Genomic DNA, 18,833 nt, shown 5'->3' with positions numbered 1-18,833 from the left:
AAAATACAATATTAGTGGAAGTATATTACAGTAAACCTAAAGTTATAACTTTCCTTTACTAAAGAGACATCATTCATGTCATGTAAAGAAAAAAATGCAAAAGGAAAAAGAAAATACTTAAATACCTTTAAAATTGCTAATAAATACATCCAAGATTGTTAAATTTAACAGAAAGTTGGCTGAAGCATTAACTACAAAATAATGATAAAACAATCTTAACATATTGCTGCTTTATTTTACTGAGACAAGGATGCCATAATAAGCTTGAAGTACTTTTTAAAAAATTAATTAATTAATTAATTTTTGGCTGCATTGGGTCTTCGTTGCTGTGCGCGGGTTTTCTCTAGCTGCAGTGAGCAGGGGCTACTCTTCGTTGCGGTGCATGGCCTTCTCATTGCGGTGGCTTCCCGTTGCAGAGCATGGGCTCTAGGCACGTGGGCTTCAGTAGTCGTGGCACACAGTCTCAGTAGTTGTGGCTTGCGGGCTCTAGAGAGCAGACTCAGTAGTTGTGGTGCATGGGCTTAGTTGCTCCGTGGCATGTGGGATCTTCCCAGACCAGGGCTCAAACCCATGTCCCCTGCATTGGCAGGCAGATTCTTAACCACTGTGCCACCAGGGAAGCCCCAGCTTGAAGTACTTTTAATGTCCCCATTGTATATATTCTGCCTAATATATAGAGGAATAATCTCTACATAACTTACAATTCTAAAACAAAGTTTCCAAATTTCATTTAATATTGTATGACGTCTTTTCTCTCTCAGAATTAATACAGTGCCTATTAGCAGGTTTCTTAACCTATCTAAGCCTTAGTTTCCTCAACTACAACATAGGGAAAATATTCTATGAAGATTAAGTGAGAACGTGCAGTCCTCACGCAGAACATTAGAACAATAGTACGTGAACTTTTTCACTCTATCATTATCTCTTTGTTATATGATGGCCTAAAAAGAATAATCAGTCTGATTATTAATACCATTTTGTCTAATGTATAGACTGTGATTTTAGCGCTTGATAAACATACATACTAGCTTGAGTTGAATTCTTAGAAAGTTAAAAATATTATATCTTAGCTCTCCCATGTGCCATTTCTGTCCAATATGTCTTTCTCAAAGGTCACCAGTTACATATAATATCCCAAGTTTCTGACCTATGCTGATGACAGATCTCCATCTATTGTGATGTCATCCAGTACTTGATGGTAATATTTCACATGATATTTTCTTCTGGCTACAGTTTAAAGAGCACTTCCTGTTTGTAGGGTCAAGCCTACCACATTATCAAAATATGTAACTCAAGGATTACAGTATGACTTCCTGTGATTTTATTTCTATATCGTTGCCTTAAGTAGCAATGAGTAAATCTTCTAAATTACGTCAAAAGACTTCTTGTCCACGAAGCAATATATTCTGCAATCTCATTGATAAAATTGTTAAAAGACCATCCTTGCAGTTTTTGGGTCAGTGGGGATATCACTGTTATGAACCCAGGATTTACAGAACACTGGCAACAATTCTGAGGTACAGCGACTTGGATGGGTTTGACATACTACTCACAGATTATATTGCATTTGTCGAAAAATCAGGATACTGTTTTGAACTAAATTTTAATCTTGAATTTAGTGAAATATGTGTGAATACAATTCTGTACTGGGTTTTCGCCAGAAAAGGTAATCCTGACTTTGTGGAATTGCTCCTCAAGAGGACAAAAGACTATATTCAAGACAGAAGTTGTAACCTGGCACTGATATGGAGGTAATAATCTCATATGTTTTCAACATAAAAGGAGAAAATTTCTCTTTAGGAGGTTATACTACTTCTTTTTTTCTAAAATGTATATGCATAGTGACTACGTATGGATAAAGAATCCTGACTTGATTGCTCATTCATTTGTTCATTCCTTCATTATTTATTCAATAAAACTTTACCTTTATGTAAAGTATTATGTACCAATAAATTACTAGTGGTTTGCTCTATAAAGCTTATATGTAAGTGTTCAAGGTAATGCAATGTTACACAACCTAGATTTCTGTAACTAGTCAAAGACATTGCTTTTTGTAATACTGTGATCTCTTCTTTTTGAGAATACTGAGAATGTTTACCTATAAACTGTCTAAATTGACTTTCAAAGTATAATTCAGGATATACACACATATTCACTTAGTAATACTTGTTAAACATAATAATTCCCTATTTTTATGTTAAACATTATAAATTTGACTCCAAATTCTCCAGAATTGAACACAGTGAAGGCCAAACACCTGATTCAATCTGTTATAGAACAAAATTTTCACATTGTCTGAACATGTCAATCTAGCTAATGAATACTACTGAGGATCTTAGAATAAAATGTCCAATATGACCTCGTTGTAGTCTGTAATACAGATTTTAAAGTTACTTAGTTTGCACTAACTGCAATGTACTTTCTGGTTTTAGGTATTAGTTTGATTAGAACAGATGTGCATTTATTCATTCATTCAACAAAGTACTTATCACCTTACTATGCATGAGGCACTGTACTAGGCATGATGATAGAACCATGTATTCAGTGAAAAACGAGACAGATAAGATCAGTTTAAGATTAAACCAATTTAGATTCTGCCTGAAGCAGAGCTGTTTTCTTGATTGTGTATCACTGTGGTGAAGGAGAACCACTGGATTACTTTCCTTAATGATAACCCAAGTACAAAAACTGAGAGCTGAAGTCTTCAGTATCAAAAAATAAAACCCAAAATAGTACTTTTTGGTTGTTTAACGACCGTTATATTTGTAACTATAGCAGAGATCAGCAGCTTCTATCACTGAGTGTCACTAGCTGGGTTAAGTAGTGCCTATGTGTATCCCTGGCAGGCCCATGGGAAAGAAAAATGAAGTAAAACAAAGGAAGAGAGGATAAGTTAAAAAAAAGATTAATGAGGGGCAAGAAGGGAAAACTGAAAGGAAAGAAAGGAAAATGAAAGAAAAACACACGGTGGGACATGATAGAGTGCCATTAACAACTGTCTTAATAAACTGTTATTAAGATTAACAGATCTTGACTTAGATGCATCCACAAGGTAAAACACATTACAGGCCAATTCTACGTACCACAATATCTTTAGGATCTTTCAGATTCACAGAATTTTAAATTCAGATGGAACCTAAGAATTCATTAGCAAACCTCCCCTAACCCCTCTTCCTGGGTAGCAACTCCCAGAGTGCATCTCTGGTTGGTGCTCATCTGGTCTCTGCTTGAATAACTCTAGTAGTAGTGAGTTAACTATTTCCTGAGGTAAACCATTCCTTTACCAGGGACCCTTCTCTTTCCTAGCCACTCATTTTCCCTCAAAGATTTTACCCAGTCCCATGACTTTAAATATTACGATATGACAATGACTCCCAAATCTTTATCTCCAGCCATGACCTCTCCTCTGAGCTCCAGACTCCTCCTATATGAGGCTGTCTGCTCAACATCTCCACAGAGCATCTCAAATTTAACAGAATCAAAACAGAATACTGATCTTACTCACACTCTACCTGCCAACTTGCTCCTTCCCCTGAATTCTGCCCTTGATTAATGGCCTCTGTTGCTCAGGCCAAAAATCTAGGATTTATGCTTGCTTCTTCTCTTTCTTTCACAACACATCGGCAAATCTTTTTGATTTTATCTCTAAAATATGTAACAATTAGTTATACTTTTCATCTCCTCTGTTTCTAACCTAGGTGAAGCCACCATCGCCTCTTGCCTAGACAACTCCAATAGACTCCTAAAAAGTCTTCCAGCTTCCACTCTTCCCTCTTACAATCCATTCTTGACTCAGAAGCCTGAGTGACCTTATAAAAATGTAAAATAGGTCATACCACCCATGCTTAAAATCAACCAAAGTTTTCCTACTACAGGTGAAATAAAATTCAAACTCAATACCCATTTTTTAAAACTCCCATATGATCTGTCCCCAAATCCGATCTCCTGAATTCTAATCTCATGTCATTCTCCCCCTTGAACACTATATTCCAACCACACATTGGTTGTCCACTGTCTACTCTTGCTAAAAGTGAGCTCCATGAAAGGAGGAACTTTGACTACTGCTTCAACATTGAATCCTCATGTCTAGAACTATGCAGATACATAGCAAGTGGTTAATGAAGATTGTGTTGGATGAAAAAGTGAATTTTTATACAGCTTTATTAGATTCTTCTTCCTCATAGTGCACTGAATTGTCTCCATTTCTCCAACTCTGCCCCCAGAGATATAGAGTACAAAGTCTACTCATTCTCTGTCCTGTATGAAAACCTCTCAAATATTTGAACATAGCTATTATGTTCCCATAATGAATACCTTACGTCTCCTATTATCTGTTTTTCTTTATTTCCATAGCAGCATCATTCTTTGGTCACCTCCCCCTGTATACACTCCAGTTTGATAATTTCCCTAATCCAATAATGAAGTGTCTAAATAGGTCCCTGGAGGAGAAGAAACAGAATTAATGAGAGAAAGAAACTTAAGTTTTTTCATTTTTGCAATAAACCTGCAAAAATAAATGCCACAGTATGGCAGACTGTAAGTGGATAAAGAGAGGTGACATCATTCAGTTAAAATAACAATAATCATTTACTCAGCATTTTCTAAGTACCAGGCACTGTGTTATTTGCTGAGGATACAAAAACAAAGTAGACATATTTCCTGATTTTGGAGAGCTCACAGACTAGTACGTAAGCCATAAAAAATTATAATTATACTATAAGTTCAAAAATAGAAGCATATAGAGGTAGAAAGAACGGAGGACATCTTCAACACTATTGGGGAGGAGCAGGTATCTGAGAAGGCACTTTAGAAGAGGTGATGTCTTAAATTTATTTTTAAAATGTAGAAAGGAGTTTTCCCTGTCCTTCCCTTGAAGAAATGTAATCTAGGCAGAGAGAGGCTGACTAAAGCCAAGAGAGATACAAACATGTTGTATCCAGTGACTACAGGCAATTCAGCAATTGCTAGACAGTGAGATGGAAATCAGGTAATAGTGACAGATAAGGCCTAAAAGAGAACCCTTGAAGGACCTTTGTAGGCCATACTAAGGAATTTGAAATTTATACCACGGGTGATGCCCAATCAGTGAAGGTCTTTTCAGACTTGGAGTATGAAAATATTCATCAGCTCCCGTCTGAAGACTGGACTGTGGGAAGGGAGGGTGCAGCTAGAATTAGGGAGACTAGTTAGTAGACTGCTCAAACACTCCAGGTAAAATGGCAGCTCCAGAATTTCTGTAGAGGAAGGGTTGAGGGAAGCAATCTGATTGAAAAGAGGGAGGTGGTTAGAGGAGGTGCTTGAAACTGAATTTGCATAGCATGCCCAGTGTGCTAACTAAGATTACATGTGTACTTATAATAGTTTTGGGGGAAGAACTAATCTGCTCTACCACCATCTCCCTCAATCCCCAGGTAAATTATAATGAGGGCTTAAACTAAAAACAATAGCAATAGGGAAAAGAAGAGATATTACTAAATAGAATAACCAGGCATTACAGTAGGTGATTAGAAGTAGAAAATGAAAGAGAAGAGTTAATCTTCAGATTTCTAAATTTTGAGACTTGTTGATGATTGTATTAGCTTCCTTTTGCTGCTGTAACAAAGCTGCCACAAACTTAGTGGCTTAAAATAATATAAATTTATTATTTTGTAGTTCTGAAGGTCAGAAGTCCAAAATGAGGCTACAAGGGCTAAAATCAAGATGTCACAGGGTGGGTTCCTTCTGGAGGCTCTAAGGGAGAGCCTTAGAGGGCTCTAGCTAGATGCTCTAGCTGCCTTTGCCAGCTTCTAGAGCTGCCTACATTCCTTGGTTCATGGTCTCTTCCTCCATCTTCAAAGCCAACACTGTAGTCCTATCTCCTTCACTGGCTCTGCTTCTATCATTCTCTGACACCTCTTATAAGGACTCTTGTGATTATACTGGGCCCACCTGGATAATCTTGCACCTCAAGATCCTTATCTTAATTACATCTGCAAAATCCTTTTTGCCATATTGAGAGGCCATTTCAGTCTACCACAATGGTCATGCCACAAATCTATCAAAATTATTACAAGAGACTACAAAGTCAGTTTTGGATGCATGTGTTTGCATTGCCTAAGGGATATCCAGGTAAAGATGTGCAGTAGGTGGCTATTATATAGTGTCATCCTTGATGTCTCTTTTATATTGCACATCTTAGTCTGTCAGGACATCTGTTGAGTCTACCTTTAAACAATATACAGAATTTGATCATCTCCATTGTTATCACCCAAGCTAAGTGATTTCTCTCCTTCTATCCCATAACAAATTCTCAATAAAGGTGAGATTGTGCTGCTTTTTTTACTCAAAATCTCCAATGGCTCTTCCATTCCATTTAGAGTAAAAGATGAAGTTCTTAGAGTGATCTGCAAGGCTTTACACGATGTGACATCCCATTACCTCTGTCCTCATTTCCTACTACCCCTCACCCTTTTCACACTTTTAGCCACACAGGCTCCCTTACTCTTCCTTCACCACCCCTTGGCACACTCTCCTGCCTTAGGGTTCTTAAATGTCCAAATGGCTAACTTCTTCATCTCCTTCTTCTTTATCCAATGTCACATTTCAGTAGAGCCCTCTCCTATCATCCTATTTAAAATTGGAAAATGCCAAAAGTTCAGGACCAAACACTTTCATGAATATCAAACATTCAAAGAAGACTTAATCCTTCTCAAACCATCCAAAAAACTGAAAAGGAAGGAATGCTCCCAAACTCATTCTATGAGGCCAGCATTAGCCTGATACCAAAAGCACTTTGAAAAAAATAATAAAATAAAATAAAATTACAGGCCAATATCCCTGATGAACACAGATGCAAACATCCTCAACAAAAGAATAACAAACCGAATTCAACAATACATTAAAAGGATATACAGGGCTTCCCTGGTGGCTCAGTGGTTGGGAGTCCGCCTGCCAATGCAGGGGACATGGGTTCGAGCCCTGGTCTGGGAAGATCCCACATGCCGCAGAGCAGCTGGGCCCGTGAGCCACAATTACTGAGCCTGCGCGTCTGGAGCCTGTGCTCCGCGGCAAGAGAGGCCGCGATAGTGAGAGGCTCGCGCACTGTGATGAAGAGTGGCCCCTGCTTGCCACAACTGGAGAAGGCCCTCGCACAGAAACGAAGACCCAACACAGCCATAAATAAAATAAATAAATAAAATTTAAAAGAATAAGGCTTTAAAAAAAAAAAAAAAGGATATACACCATGATCAAGTAGAATTTATTCCAGGGATGTAAGAATGGTTCGATATGTATAAATCAATCAACCTGATACACCACATTAACGAAACAAAGAATAACACTGTATAATCATCTCAATAGAGGCAGAAAAAACATTTGACAAAATTCAACATCCATTTATGATATAAACTCTCAACAAAGTGGGTATAGAGGGAACATACCTCAACATAATGAAGGCTATATATGATAAACTCATTGTTAACATATTATTCAATGGTGAAAACCTGAAAGCTTTTCCTCTAAGATCAGGAACAAGAAAAGGATGCCCACTATCACCACTTTTATTCAACATAGTATTGGAAGTCCTAGCTACAGCAAATCAAACAAGAAAAAGAGACAAAATTGGAAAAATTGGAAAGAAAAAAGTAAAACCGTCACTATTTGCAGGTGACATGATACTATATAGAGAAAACCCTAAAGGGTCCACCAAAAATTTATTAGAACTAATAAACGAATTCAGTAAAGTTGCAGGATACAAAATCAATAAAGAAATCTATTGCATTTCTAAATGTTAGTAACTATCAGAAAGAGAAATTAAGAAAACAATCCCATTTATAATTGTATCAAAAGAATAAAACATCTCGCAATAAATTTAACCAAGGAGGTGAAAGACCTGTACTCTGAAAACTATAAGATATTGGGATTTCCCTGGTGGTGCAGTGGTTAAGAATCCGCCTGCCAATGCAGGGGACACGGGTTCGAGCCCTGGTCCAGGAAGATCCCACATGCTGCAGAGCAACTAAGCCTGTGCGCCACAACTACTGAGCCTGCGTTCTAGAGCCTGCGAGTCACAACTACTGAGCCCGCAAGCCACAACTACTGAAGCCCGAGCACCTAGAGCCCATGCTCCGCAACAAGAGAAGCCACTGCAATGAGAAGTCCGCACACTGCAACGAAGAGTAGCGCCATTTCGCTGCAACTAGAGATAGCCTGTGTGCAGCAACAAAGACCCAATGCAGCCAAAATAAATAAATAAATAAATAAATAAATAAATAAATAAATAAACTTACCAAAAAAACCCCTATAAGATATTGATGATAGAAATTGAAGATATTGATGAAAGAAATGGAAAGATATACCATGCTCATGGATTCAAAGAATTAACAGTTAAAATGTCCAAACTACCCAAAGCAATCTACAGATTCAATGCAATCCCTATCAGAATAACAATGGTATTTTTCATGAAACTGAAACCAATAATCCTAAAATTTGTATGGAATCTTGAAAGACCATGAACAGCCAAAGCAATCTTGATAAAGAAGAACAAAGCCGGAGGTATCATGCTCCCTGATTTCAAACTATACTACAAAGCTATAGTCATCAAAAATGTATAGTACTGGCACAAAAACAGGCACATAGATCAATGGAACAGAATAGAGAGTCCAAAAATAAACCCATGCTTATATGGTTAATCAATCTATAACAAAGGAGGCAAGAATATACAACGGGGAAAAGACAACGTCTTGAATAAATGGTGTTGGGAAAACTGGACAGCTACACACAAGAGAACCAACCTGGACCACTTTCTTACACCATATACAAAAATACACTCAAAATGGTTACAGACCTAAATATAAGACCTGAAACCATAAAACTTCTAGATGAAAACATAGGCAGTATGCAATTTTACATCAGTCTTAGTAATATTTTTTTGGATATGTATCCTCAGGCAAGGGCAACAAAAGCAAAAATAAACGAATGGGACTACATCAAACTAAAAAGCTTTTGGATAGCAAAGGAAACCATCAACAAAATGAAAAGGCAACCTACTGAGTGGGGAGAGTTACATGCAAACAATATAACCAACCAGTGGTTAATATCTAAAACATATAAAGAACTCATACAACTCAATATTACAAAAATCAAATTTAAAGAGGTTCAGGGGACCTGAATAGGTATTTTTTCCCAAGGAAGACATACAGATGGCCTATAGATATGTGAAAAGATGCTCGACATCACTAATCATCAGAGAATTGCAAATAAAAACCATAATGAGGGCTTCCCTGGTGGCGCAGAGGTTGAGAATCCGCCTGCCAATGCAAGGGACATGGGTTTGAGCCCTGGTCCAGGAAGATCCCACATGCCATGGAGCAACTAAGCCCCTGCGCCACAACTACTGAGCCTGCGCTCTAGAGTCCACAAATCACAACTACTGAGCATGTGTGCCACAACTACTGAAGCCCACATGCCTAGAGCCTGCACTCCACAACAAGAGAATCCACCACAATGAGAAGCCTGCGCACCACAACCAAGAGTAGCCCCCGCTCACCACAACTAGAGAAAGCCCGTGTGCAGCAACAAAGACCCAACTCAGCCATAAATAAATAGATAAATAAATAAATAGATAAATAACTATATTTATAAAACCACAATGAGATATCACCTCCCCCCCGTCAGAACGCCTATTATCAAAAAGACAACCAATAACTGTTAGTGAAGATGTAGAGAAAAGGGAACCCTTGCGCACTGTTGGTGGGAATGTAAATTGGTGCAGCCACTATGGAAAACAGTATGTAGTTTCCTCAAAAAAATTAAAAATAGAGTTACCATATGATCCAGCAATTCCACTTCTGGGTATTTATGTGAAGAAAATGAAAATACTGATTAAAAAAGATACATGCATCCCTATGTTCCTTGCAGCATTATTTACAATAGCCAAGATATGGAAGCAACCTAAGTGTCCATCGATAGATGAATGGATAAAGAAGTAGTGTCTGTGCATATATACATATATACATATATACAATGTATTATTACTCAGCCATACAAAAGAATAAAATCTTGCTATTTGTGACAACATGGACAGATTTAGAGGGCATTATGCTAAGTGAAATATGTCAGATAGAGAAAAACAAATACTGTATGATTTCACTTACATGTGGAATCTAAAAAACAAAACAAATGAACAAACAAAACAAAAAGGAAACCGACTCATAGATACAAACTGTTGGTTTCACGGCAGGGGTGGTATGGAATTGGGAAAAATAGGTGAAGGAGATTAAGAGGTACAAACTTCTAGTTATAAAATAAATAGGTCATGGGGATGTAATTTACAGCATAGGGAATATAGTCAATAATATTGTAATAACTTTGTACGGTGATAGATGATTAATTGTGGTGATCAATTCATATTGTGTATAAATATCAAACCACTATGTTACACACCTGAAACCAATATAATATTGCATGTCAGCTGCATTTAAATTAAATAAATAAATAAAATAAAATTGAGAAATGCCCTCTCTGCACCTTCCCAGAACTTCCATATTTCTTATCCTGCACTACTTTTTCTTTTTCCCACAATACTTCTCAAACCTTCTAACATATTATAAAATTGCCTTGTTTGCTATGTTCATTCTGTTATGTATTGTCTGTTATCCCTCACTACTATATTAGCAAGAAAGTGGCATCTTTGTTTTGTTCACTCATATATCCCAAGTACCCAAAAGGGTGCCTGACATACAGTATGCATTCAGTAAGTATTTGTTGAATAAATTAATAGACAGTAGTTATCATGTTATGGTCATAGACGAAATTGCCTGAGAACAATTAATCAGATGAAAATTAGTCAAAAGGCCACATCTACTTTACTTAGATGTTGAGGGCAGAGGAAGAGGAATCAGTGAAAGAGGGTTGAGAATGAATAGTCAAAGAGGTAGATGCATAACTTGAAGAGAATGGTCCCATAGAGTCATGGGAAAACATCTCAAGAAAGTCAACTGTGTCAAATATCAAAGATAAAATTATTATGAAGAAAGGTCTATTAAATTGGCAGCTGGAAACCACAAGAGAAATGCTAGGAAAATTTTTAGAAATAATTATTATAGCTACAAAACGGAATCATTCCCTGCATGTCTATATGGAAATATTATGTCCCATTTCATAAGTGTATATATGACAGGTTTTCAGATACAGAGGGTTCAGTTCATTAACCTCACATTTAAAAATTGATTCTTGCTTTGCTTGCCTCATTCCATCCATATAAGTACTGTAATAATTAACTGTCAGGACAGATTAAGCAAATTTTGGTTTACAATAACATGGTCTTTAAACATGAGGATTAATTATATGTCATTTGGGTACAGACTAGACTTTTGAATCTCATTGTAAACCTATTTGAGTTTTAGTTATGTTTTCAACATTTTTGGTTCAAAATATCTTCTACAGTAATGTCAATCTTAATATCTTAAAATCAACTAATATCTCTACATCTTAACAAGGGCCACTTACAGTATTTTTGGTCCCCTAAGTCCCTTGAATTCCCATACTTATAAGTCTCTTAAGGCAAATATCTTCTTAAGAGTTAGCAAGATGAATAAATTAGATTGCTTCTGAAAATGTTAAATGATTGTGCTTCACTAAAATTCTGATTAGGCCCGAAAGCTACAGAATAACTTCAAAATTAATAATATTTTTCAGGATAATGGTAAAAAAGAAAATCAATTAACATATATTTGAGTATGTACTACGGGCCAAGCATTGTTCTAGGCATTTAGGGATATAAAAGTGTATTAAACAGACAAAGAGTATTGCCCTGTAGAACTTAAAATTTTATAGTTTATCTTGCCCACCCACTGATTTTGAAGATAAGAAAATGAAAGATTAGAGACATTAAGCAAGTTGTCCAAAATTATAAGAGCTTAATGGAGCTATGTACAAAGTGCCATAGAGTTTATTAGACAGGGTCTTATACGATGAGCAAGACTTGTCCCAGAATTGAAAATGGAAGGGAAGAACATACACAAATCAAAGAAATGTAAAAGAGTTGAATGCAGTGGTGGTTTGGGAAAGTGAATACCAACAATCAGGAGAGGGAATATAGAAGTAGTTTAGAAGTTCAATTTTGGATATGTGTTGGAAGTATTTGTGAAAAAGATGAGATGTTCAGGACAATATTGATCTGGAGATGACTCTAGGAGAGAGTGTATATATATTTTATACAGAATTAGAAGGATATATATAGTGCCACTGGTAGAGTGATGACAAAAATCCCACTTCTTAATTTCTAAAACACTATTCTGCACTGCACCACACTATTTTTTTTTTTAATCACAAAATCTTGGCATTTCAGAGCTCAGTGAAGCTTTGGAGATAAACTAGTTGGTCTAGTAATTTTCAAACTGTACTTTTTGGAGCTCCTGACAAGAGAATCACCATATGGGAGGTCTCTAGGACCCCAAATACACTTCAACCAGAGAACTTATCTAATACAAAAGATGTATTTTATATAGCTAGTTCTTGCATAACAATATTCCAGTGTTGGTTTATGTTTGTAAATGAAACATTCTTTCCAATCTTTTTATTGCCAAACACCTACTATGACCTTCAAGTCTTAGATCCAGAATAACCTACAGGCAATGACTAACCCAGGTAGAGTTAGGTGCCCCTCCTTGGTGCTTCTACAGTTCCCCAAGCATGTTTCTATTGTAGCAATTATCACCTTGTATTGTATTTATTGAATTACTTGTTTGTTTCCCTTACTAGACTATAATAAGCATCTTGAGATCAAGGACTACATCTTTCATCTTTGCATATCTAGTACTCAGTACACTCTGGACAAGCCAGTGTTAAATAAACTAGTTAATGAATGGATGAGCAAATGAATACATAAATGCATGAGGAAATGGAGACTCAAAGAAGCTGACTTATTAGTTAGGAGAACTAAAACCTAGAACCTAGAACCTTTAAATCTCTATTGTTTTTAGCACTATACCATGTTGCCTCCCATCTTAATTATTTGAAATCTTAAAGTTCTTTTTGAATAATGCTTTTCTTGCTAGGCATAATTGTCCAAAACTAATATTTATAGTTTGTATGCTGTTCTGCAGAATATATTAGTATTTTATTAGACCAATCAAGAGAATTCCAGAGGCAAGGACCATAAATAAAATTTCCCTTTCTTTAGTCCTAAAAGCCATGTCTATTTGGCCAAATCAAAGCTTGATAATTAATACAAAATTCCCTGTGGCTGATTCTACCATGTCTTATCTACATATAGTGATCAATTCAATAGCAAACTTAAATGTCTATTAAATGAAACAATTGCAAGAACTATACACAATTAGAAAAAAATAACATTTTCATTTCTGTCATAAGGGAGGAGAAATTTTCAAGTCCAGCCATCATATAGCACTCCAGGAAAAACAAGATTTCAAAGAACTCTCAAAACTCTACTGAAGAAGGCAAATTAAATTCTGTCCTTGAGGGACCTGATATGACCCTCATCATAATTTACATTTCTTCAACCTGAAAATATCAACTCTGATTTTATTAAAGTGAAAAAATAGAATTAAGGTAGTTGCACTTATTCCTTTTCAGTCTAATTTTCAAACTCAATTCAATCTCAAGCCTGATACATGATCAAGAACAACAAAAACAAAAGGGTCACAGAATTCTGTTCTATTAATAAAGCGAAATAAAAAAGTCTGTCCCTCTTTTCCATTTTAGATTTTCCAGAGCTATATCAGTTTTACAATATTAGTTCTAATCACTATGGATTTCTCAAATGAGAAACAGAATTGCTATTACTAAAACTAAACACTTTCCACACATTGTAAATCTTTTTGTTTGTTTGTTTTTATAAGTGTAAAGGGGACTTAAGTGTGTAGTACAGTTTTCTTATTTTTTGACCTTCAGGTTGGCCTAGATTCTGAGTGGAAAACTCTTTTTAAGACATACTATATATAAAGGAGAAGTTACATTAATGTTATTTAAGATATTTACTATTTAAGATAATACTATTATTTTCCCTTTACTGTTAAGACAAAGTTTTTACCACATTCCTTAATTCTATATTCAGTGAGGTTTTTCTTGTTTGTCTGATTCACAGAACTTTCACACCAGTATACTGTCCAAGCCCATTAAGTGGCATCACACCTCTATTTTATGTAGCTCAGACGAGACAATCCAATATCTTAAAAATACTCCTGCAATATGGGATCGTAGAAAGAGAAAAAAACCCTATCAACATTGTGTTAACAATATTGCTCTACCCCTCAAGAGTGAGAATAATGGTTGATCAAGAACTGGTAGACATCCAGGAAGATGCCAAAACATGTTTAGTGCTTTGTTCCAGAGTGCTTTCTGTCATTTCAACCAGGGAAATAGAGGTAAGCAAAATATTGTACTTTGGGTGTGGGTTCAAATATTGATCAATTTTAAGATAAAATTGTGAGGCAAGAATAAAGTTAATTTTTAACCTATCAATCCAGTGAATCGCTGAGTATATGCTTATAAATTAAAAATAGGCAAAATTCTAATTATCTTGAACATTAGCTCTTTTATTTCATAATTTTATGTCCTCTAAATATGAAATAATTTTTTAAAAGTTAGTATAGTTTATTTTAGTAGTTATTAAGTAGATGTATATTATTATTACAGTCTAATTACATAATAACCTGTTTATTAGGATTTCTATCTCTCTTAAAAACAGAACAGGGCTTCCCTGGTGGCTCAGTGGTTAAGAATCTGCCTGCCAATGCAGGGGACACAGGTTTGAGCCTGGGTCGGGGAAGATCCCACATGCCGCAGAGCAACTAAGCCTGTGCGCCACAACTACCGAGCCCACGAGCCGCAACTACTGAGCCCACAAGCCTAGAGCCTGTGCTCCACAACGAGAGAAGCCACCGCGATAAGAAGCCCATGCACTGCAACGAAGAGTAGCCCCCACTCACCACAACTAGAGAAAGCCCGCGCACAGCGACAAAGACCCAACGCAGCCAAAAATAAATAAATTAAATAAATTTAAAAACAAAAAAAAACCCAGAACAAATTAAACTTTTAACAGACTTCTTTTCCAATAGAATATTGTAAAATGAAAGTTACGTTTCTCCCCACTATAATCACATACCAAGAAACACATTTTCCTTTTCAAAATTCCTGAACAACTTTAAGCATGAAAATATAAAGGCTTTAAATATTTGCTCAATTGAAAATATCTATCCCTCAGAAATGTGAAGAGTTTCTCCTTGATAAGGTTTAAAAAAAAAATCAACCACATGAAGGGCATGTTTATCCTGTCAAAATGAACTGTAAGTTTCAGCATCAAATTGTATTGTGTCTATTAGTATCAAGAAATAAGTCTAAAATAGACAACTGATGGGAACATACTGTACAGCACAGGGAACTCTACTTAATACACTGTAGTGTCCTAAATGGAGGGGATATATGTATATGTATATGTATGACTGTTTCATTTTGCTGTGCAGTAGAAGCTAACACAACATTGTAAAGCAACTATACGCCAATAAAAATTAATTTTAAAAAAAAAGAAATAAGTCTGCATAATGTAAAGAAAGCTACCCCTATAAATTTAAACCAGTCAAAGTGCCAAGGAATCTAGCAGTTCCCCTTATCTTTAAAGGTGTGACTTCAGAAATAAACTCCTAAGAAATATAGTTCTGCTGGGTCTTCAATTTTTTTAAGCCTTAACAATGCACATCAATCAACCATGCCTGGGCCAACTGTAAGGAGAGCAAATTCGTCAAATTATTTTGGCAACCAGTTTTTTTATTTTTAAAGCATTTTTTAAAAAATTTATTTTATTTATCTATTTTTGTCTGCATTGGGTCTTCGTTGCTGCGCATGGGCTTTCTCTAGTTGTGGCGAGAGGGGGTTACTCTTGGTTGTGGCCCGTGGACTTCCCATTGCGGTGGCTTCTCTTGTTGCGGAGCATGGGCTCTAGGCGTGTGGGCTTCAGTAGTTGCGGCTCACGGGCTCAGTAGTTGTGACTCACAGGTTCTAGAGCGCAGGCTCAGTAGTTGTGGCACACGGGCTTAGTTGCTCTGCGGCATGTGGGATCTTCCCGGACCAGGGCTCGAAACTGTGTCCCCTGCATTGGCAGGCAGATTCTTTTTTTTTTTTTTTTTTTTTTTTTAAACAAAGGATGCCAATTCTTTTTTTTTTTTTAATGATTATTCTATGTTTATTTTATTTATTTTATTTATGGCTGTGTTGGGTCTTCATTTCTGTGCGAGGGCTTTCCCTGGTTGTGGCAAGCGGGGGCCACTCCTCATCACGGTGCGTGGGCCTCTCACTATCACGGCCTCTCTTGTAGCGGAGCACAGGCTCCAGGCGCGCAGGCTCAGTAGTTGTGGCTCACGGGCCCAGCCGCCCCGCGGCATGTGGGATCTTCCCAGACCAGGGCTCGAACCCGTGTCCCCTGCATTGGCAGGCAGATTCTCAACCACTGCGCCACCAGGGAAGCCCGGCAGGCAGATTCTTAACCACTGTGCCACGAGGGAAGCCCTGGCAACCAATTTTTGTTGCTGTTTCTTGTTGTTTTTGTTTTTGTTTTTATGGCTGCACCACACGGCACGTGGAATCTTAGTTTAGTTCGCTGACCAGGGATTGAACCCGCGCCACCTGTACTGGAAGTGTGGAGTCTTAACAACTGGACCGCCAGAGAAGTCCTTGGCAACTAATTTTTAAAACAGAAAAATAAAAAAAATTTTTTTGCTTCTCTATATATACAATGGAATATTACTCAGCCATAAAAAGAAAAGAAATTGAGTTATTTGTAGTGAGGTGGATGGACTTAGAGACTGTCATATAGAGTGAAGTAAGTCAGAAAGAGAAAAACAAATACCATATGTTAACACATATATATGGAATCTAAAAAAAAAAAAAATGGTTCTGAAGAACCTAAGGACAGGACAGGAATAAAGATGCAGACATAGAGAATGGACTTGAGGACACAAGGAGGGGGAAGGGTAAGCTGGGACGAAGTGAGAGAGTGGCATGGACATATATACACTACCAAATGTAAAATAGCTAGCTAGTGGGAAGCAGCCGCATGGCACAGGGAGATCAGCTTGGTGCTTTGTGTCCACCTAGAGGGGTGGGGATAGGGAGGGTGGGAGGGAGACACGAGAGGGAGGAGATAGGGGTATGTACGTATATGTATAGCTGATTCACTTTGTTATACAGCAGAAACTGACACACCATTGTAAAGCAATTATACTCCAATAAAAATGTTAAAAATTTTTTTGCTTCTTTAGTAATTTGCTTGTCCTTGTCCAGTGTTAGTCCTGCACAATTTTTATAGGACATATTGATTCTCAACCAGCTCCATGAATGCTATCGCTGAGGTACACTCATAATAGAAGAGTACTAGGATAGAATGAGTTGATCAAAATCACCTGAGTGGCAAAGAAGTTAAAGCTGGATTCCAATCAATTTCAGCTTAATAAGTGAAGTAGCATTGAGCAATAAGGTGAAAAATGGCATAAAAACCAGCTTAAAGAACTTTAAATAACCCTGCTTTTCATTTCCACATTTGCCAGTTTTATTGTAAATATACATTTAGATATCTTTACTTCTAGACCACAGTTCTGTGATTGCAGAGGCTATGTCTATTTTGCGTAGCCTAGCAATTATCCCAAGCACCAAGGTCAATGCTGAGTATATATGAGATATTCTTTAAATAATTGTTTACTGAACAATGAAAAATGATATATCATTTAAGTTAAAGTGTCATGTAGTCTGTAGAGGGTAGGTTCTTCTGGAGAAGTACCTCTATAACACAGCAATGTCTTTTACTTCTAAATCAGCCTAATAACATTTGGCTTCTAGAACCAAATCTTTAAAAGGGTAGCTTAACTAAAACATAAAAAGTTATCTTCATGTGCATGGGCCTCTTGTTAGGTCTTCTCATGATTCAGCAGTATATAGTTTTACTCTACAATGGTTGGAATCACCTGGTGGAACTTTTAGGATTTATGTTGTCTGTGCCCAACCCCCCACCAACTAAATCAGAAATTCTGGAGTAGAACCTCAGCATTAATATTTTCTAAAGTCTCCTAGATAATTCCAGTCAAACTGGTCAAATTGGCAACACTACTCTAGAAGAAGCTAATAAACCATAAGTGTATGATCTGTCTAAAATTAAAAACATACAGATTCACTGTTGTAAGAAATAATGTTTTGTGTCCTTAGACACATTAAACCTTATATATGATTGTGAGAATAAAATGGGAGTAAAAATTCTTGCCTCAGGTGAAAATGTTTTAGAAAAAACATTATAAAGGTTAAATAAATTTAAGATACATTTTGTGAATTCAAATAAAAAAATTAAAATGTTTATAATTTGAACTAATCCAATGATTAATATTACAAAATTAACTATTTCTCTTTTCTTTAGACGCAGCTAAGTTTAGGAAGACGTCCAATTATTTCAAATTGGCTGGACTACATTCCTTCAACAAGATACAAAGATCCATGTGAACTATTACATCTTTGCAGAATAACCATCAGGGCTCAACTATTGACCAACAATATGCTCCCAAATGGAATATTTTCACTTCTAATTCCTGTTCGTCTACAGAACTACCTGAATTTAGAAAGCTAATGCACGTCTTTCTGCATTCTTTAAGGACGCTCACTGTTGTATGGTTTAGAAGTTAATAAACTATTAACTTCACACAAATTTTTACTGCATTGAACACTACATTAGAAAATATATTTTCACATGACACCCTAAATGAATCACTTTTAAATTAACATATGGCTCTACCCATTAACTTTCTATACAGTGTAACAAATTATATGCATTTTAAAAATATTTTAGATTTATGCTT

The 18,833-nt window shown here is 36.5% G+C and overlaps 2 protein-coding genes across 3 annotated transcripts in view; one reads left to right on the top strand and one right to left on the bottom strand.

Moving 5' to 3' along the window:
- MSH4 (mutS homolog 4) overlaps positions 1–18,833 on the bottom strand; it is a 147,392-nt gene that overhangs the window by 34,255 nt on the left and 94,304 nt on the right. The gene's annotated exons all lie outside the window — the stretch shown is intronic.
- On the top strand, positions 1,351–18,604 carry ASB17 (ankyrin repeat and SOCS box containing 17). Its single transcript, XM_068538026.1, has 3 exons — positions 1,351–1,751; positions 14,087–14,366; positions 18,398–18,604. The coding sequence occupies exons 1-3, from the start codon at positions 1,351–1,353 to the stop codon at positions 18,602–18,604; spliced, it is 888 nt and encodes a 295-aa protein (XP_068394127.1).

This window comes from Eschrichtius robustus, chromosome 3 (genome assembly GCF_028021215.1).
Source record: "Eschrichtius robustus isolate mEscRob2 chromosome 3, mEscRob2.pri, whole genome shotgun sequence".
NCBI classification, from domain to species: Eukaryota; Metazoa; Chordata; class Mammalia; order Artiodactyla; family Eschrichtiidae; genus Eschrichtius; species Eschrichtius robustus.
The sequence above is the reverse complement of the archived record's forward strand: the minus strand, read 5'-3'. Positions and strand labels throughout refer to the sequence as shown.

Bases quoted from the DNA above. Each gene is read 5' to 3' on its own strand.
- ASB17 (XM_068538026.1), top strand. From the start codon at position 1,351: ATGAGTAAATCTTCTAAATTACGTCAAAAGACTTCTTGTCCACGAAGC. The intron at 1,752-14,086 runs GTAATAATCTCA...TCTGATTCACAG, and splicing joins AACCTGGCACTGATATGGAG to AACTTTCACACCAGTATACT. The intron at 14,367-18,397 runs GTAAGCAAAATA...TCTTTTCTTTAG, and splicing joins TTTCAACCAGGGAAATAGAG to ACGCAGCTAAGTTTAGGAAG.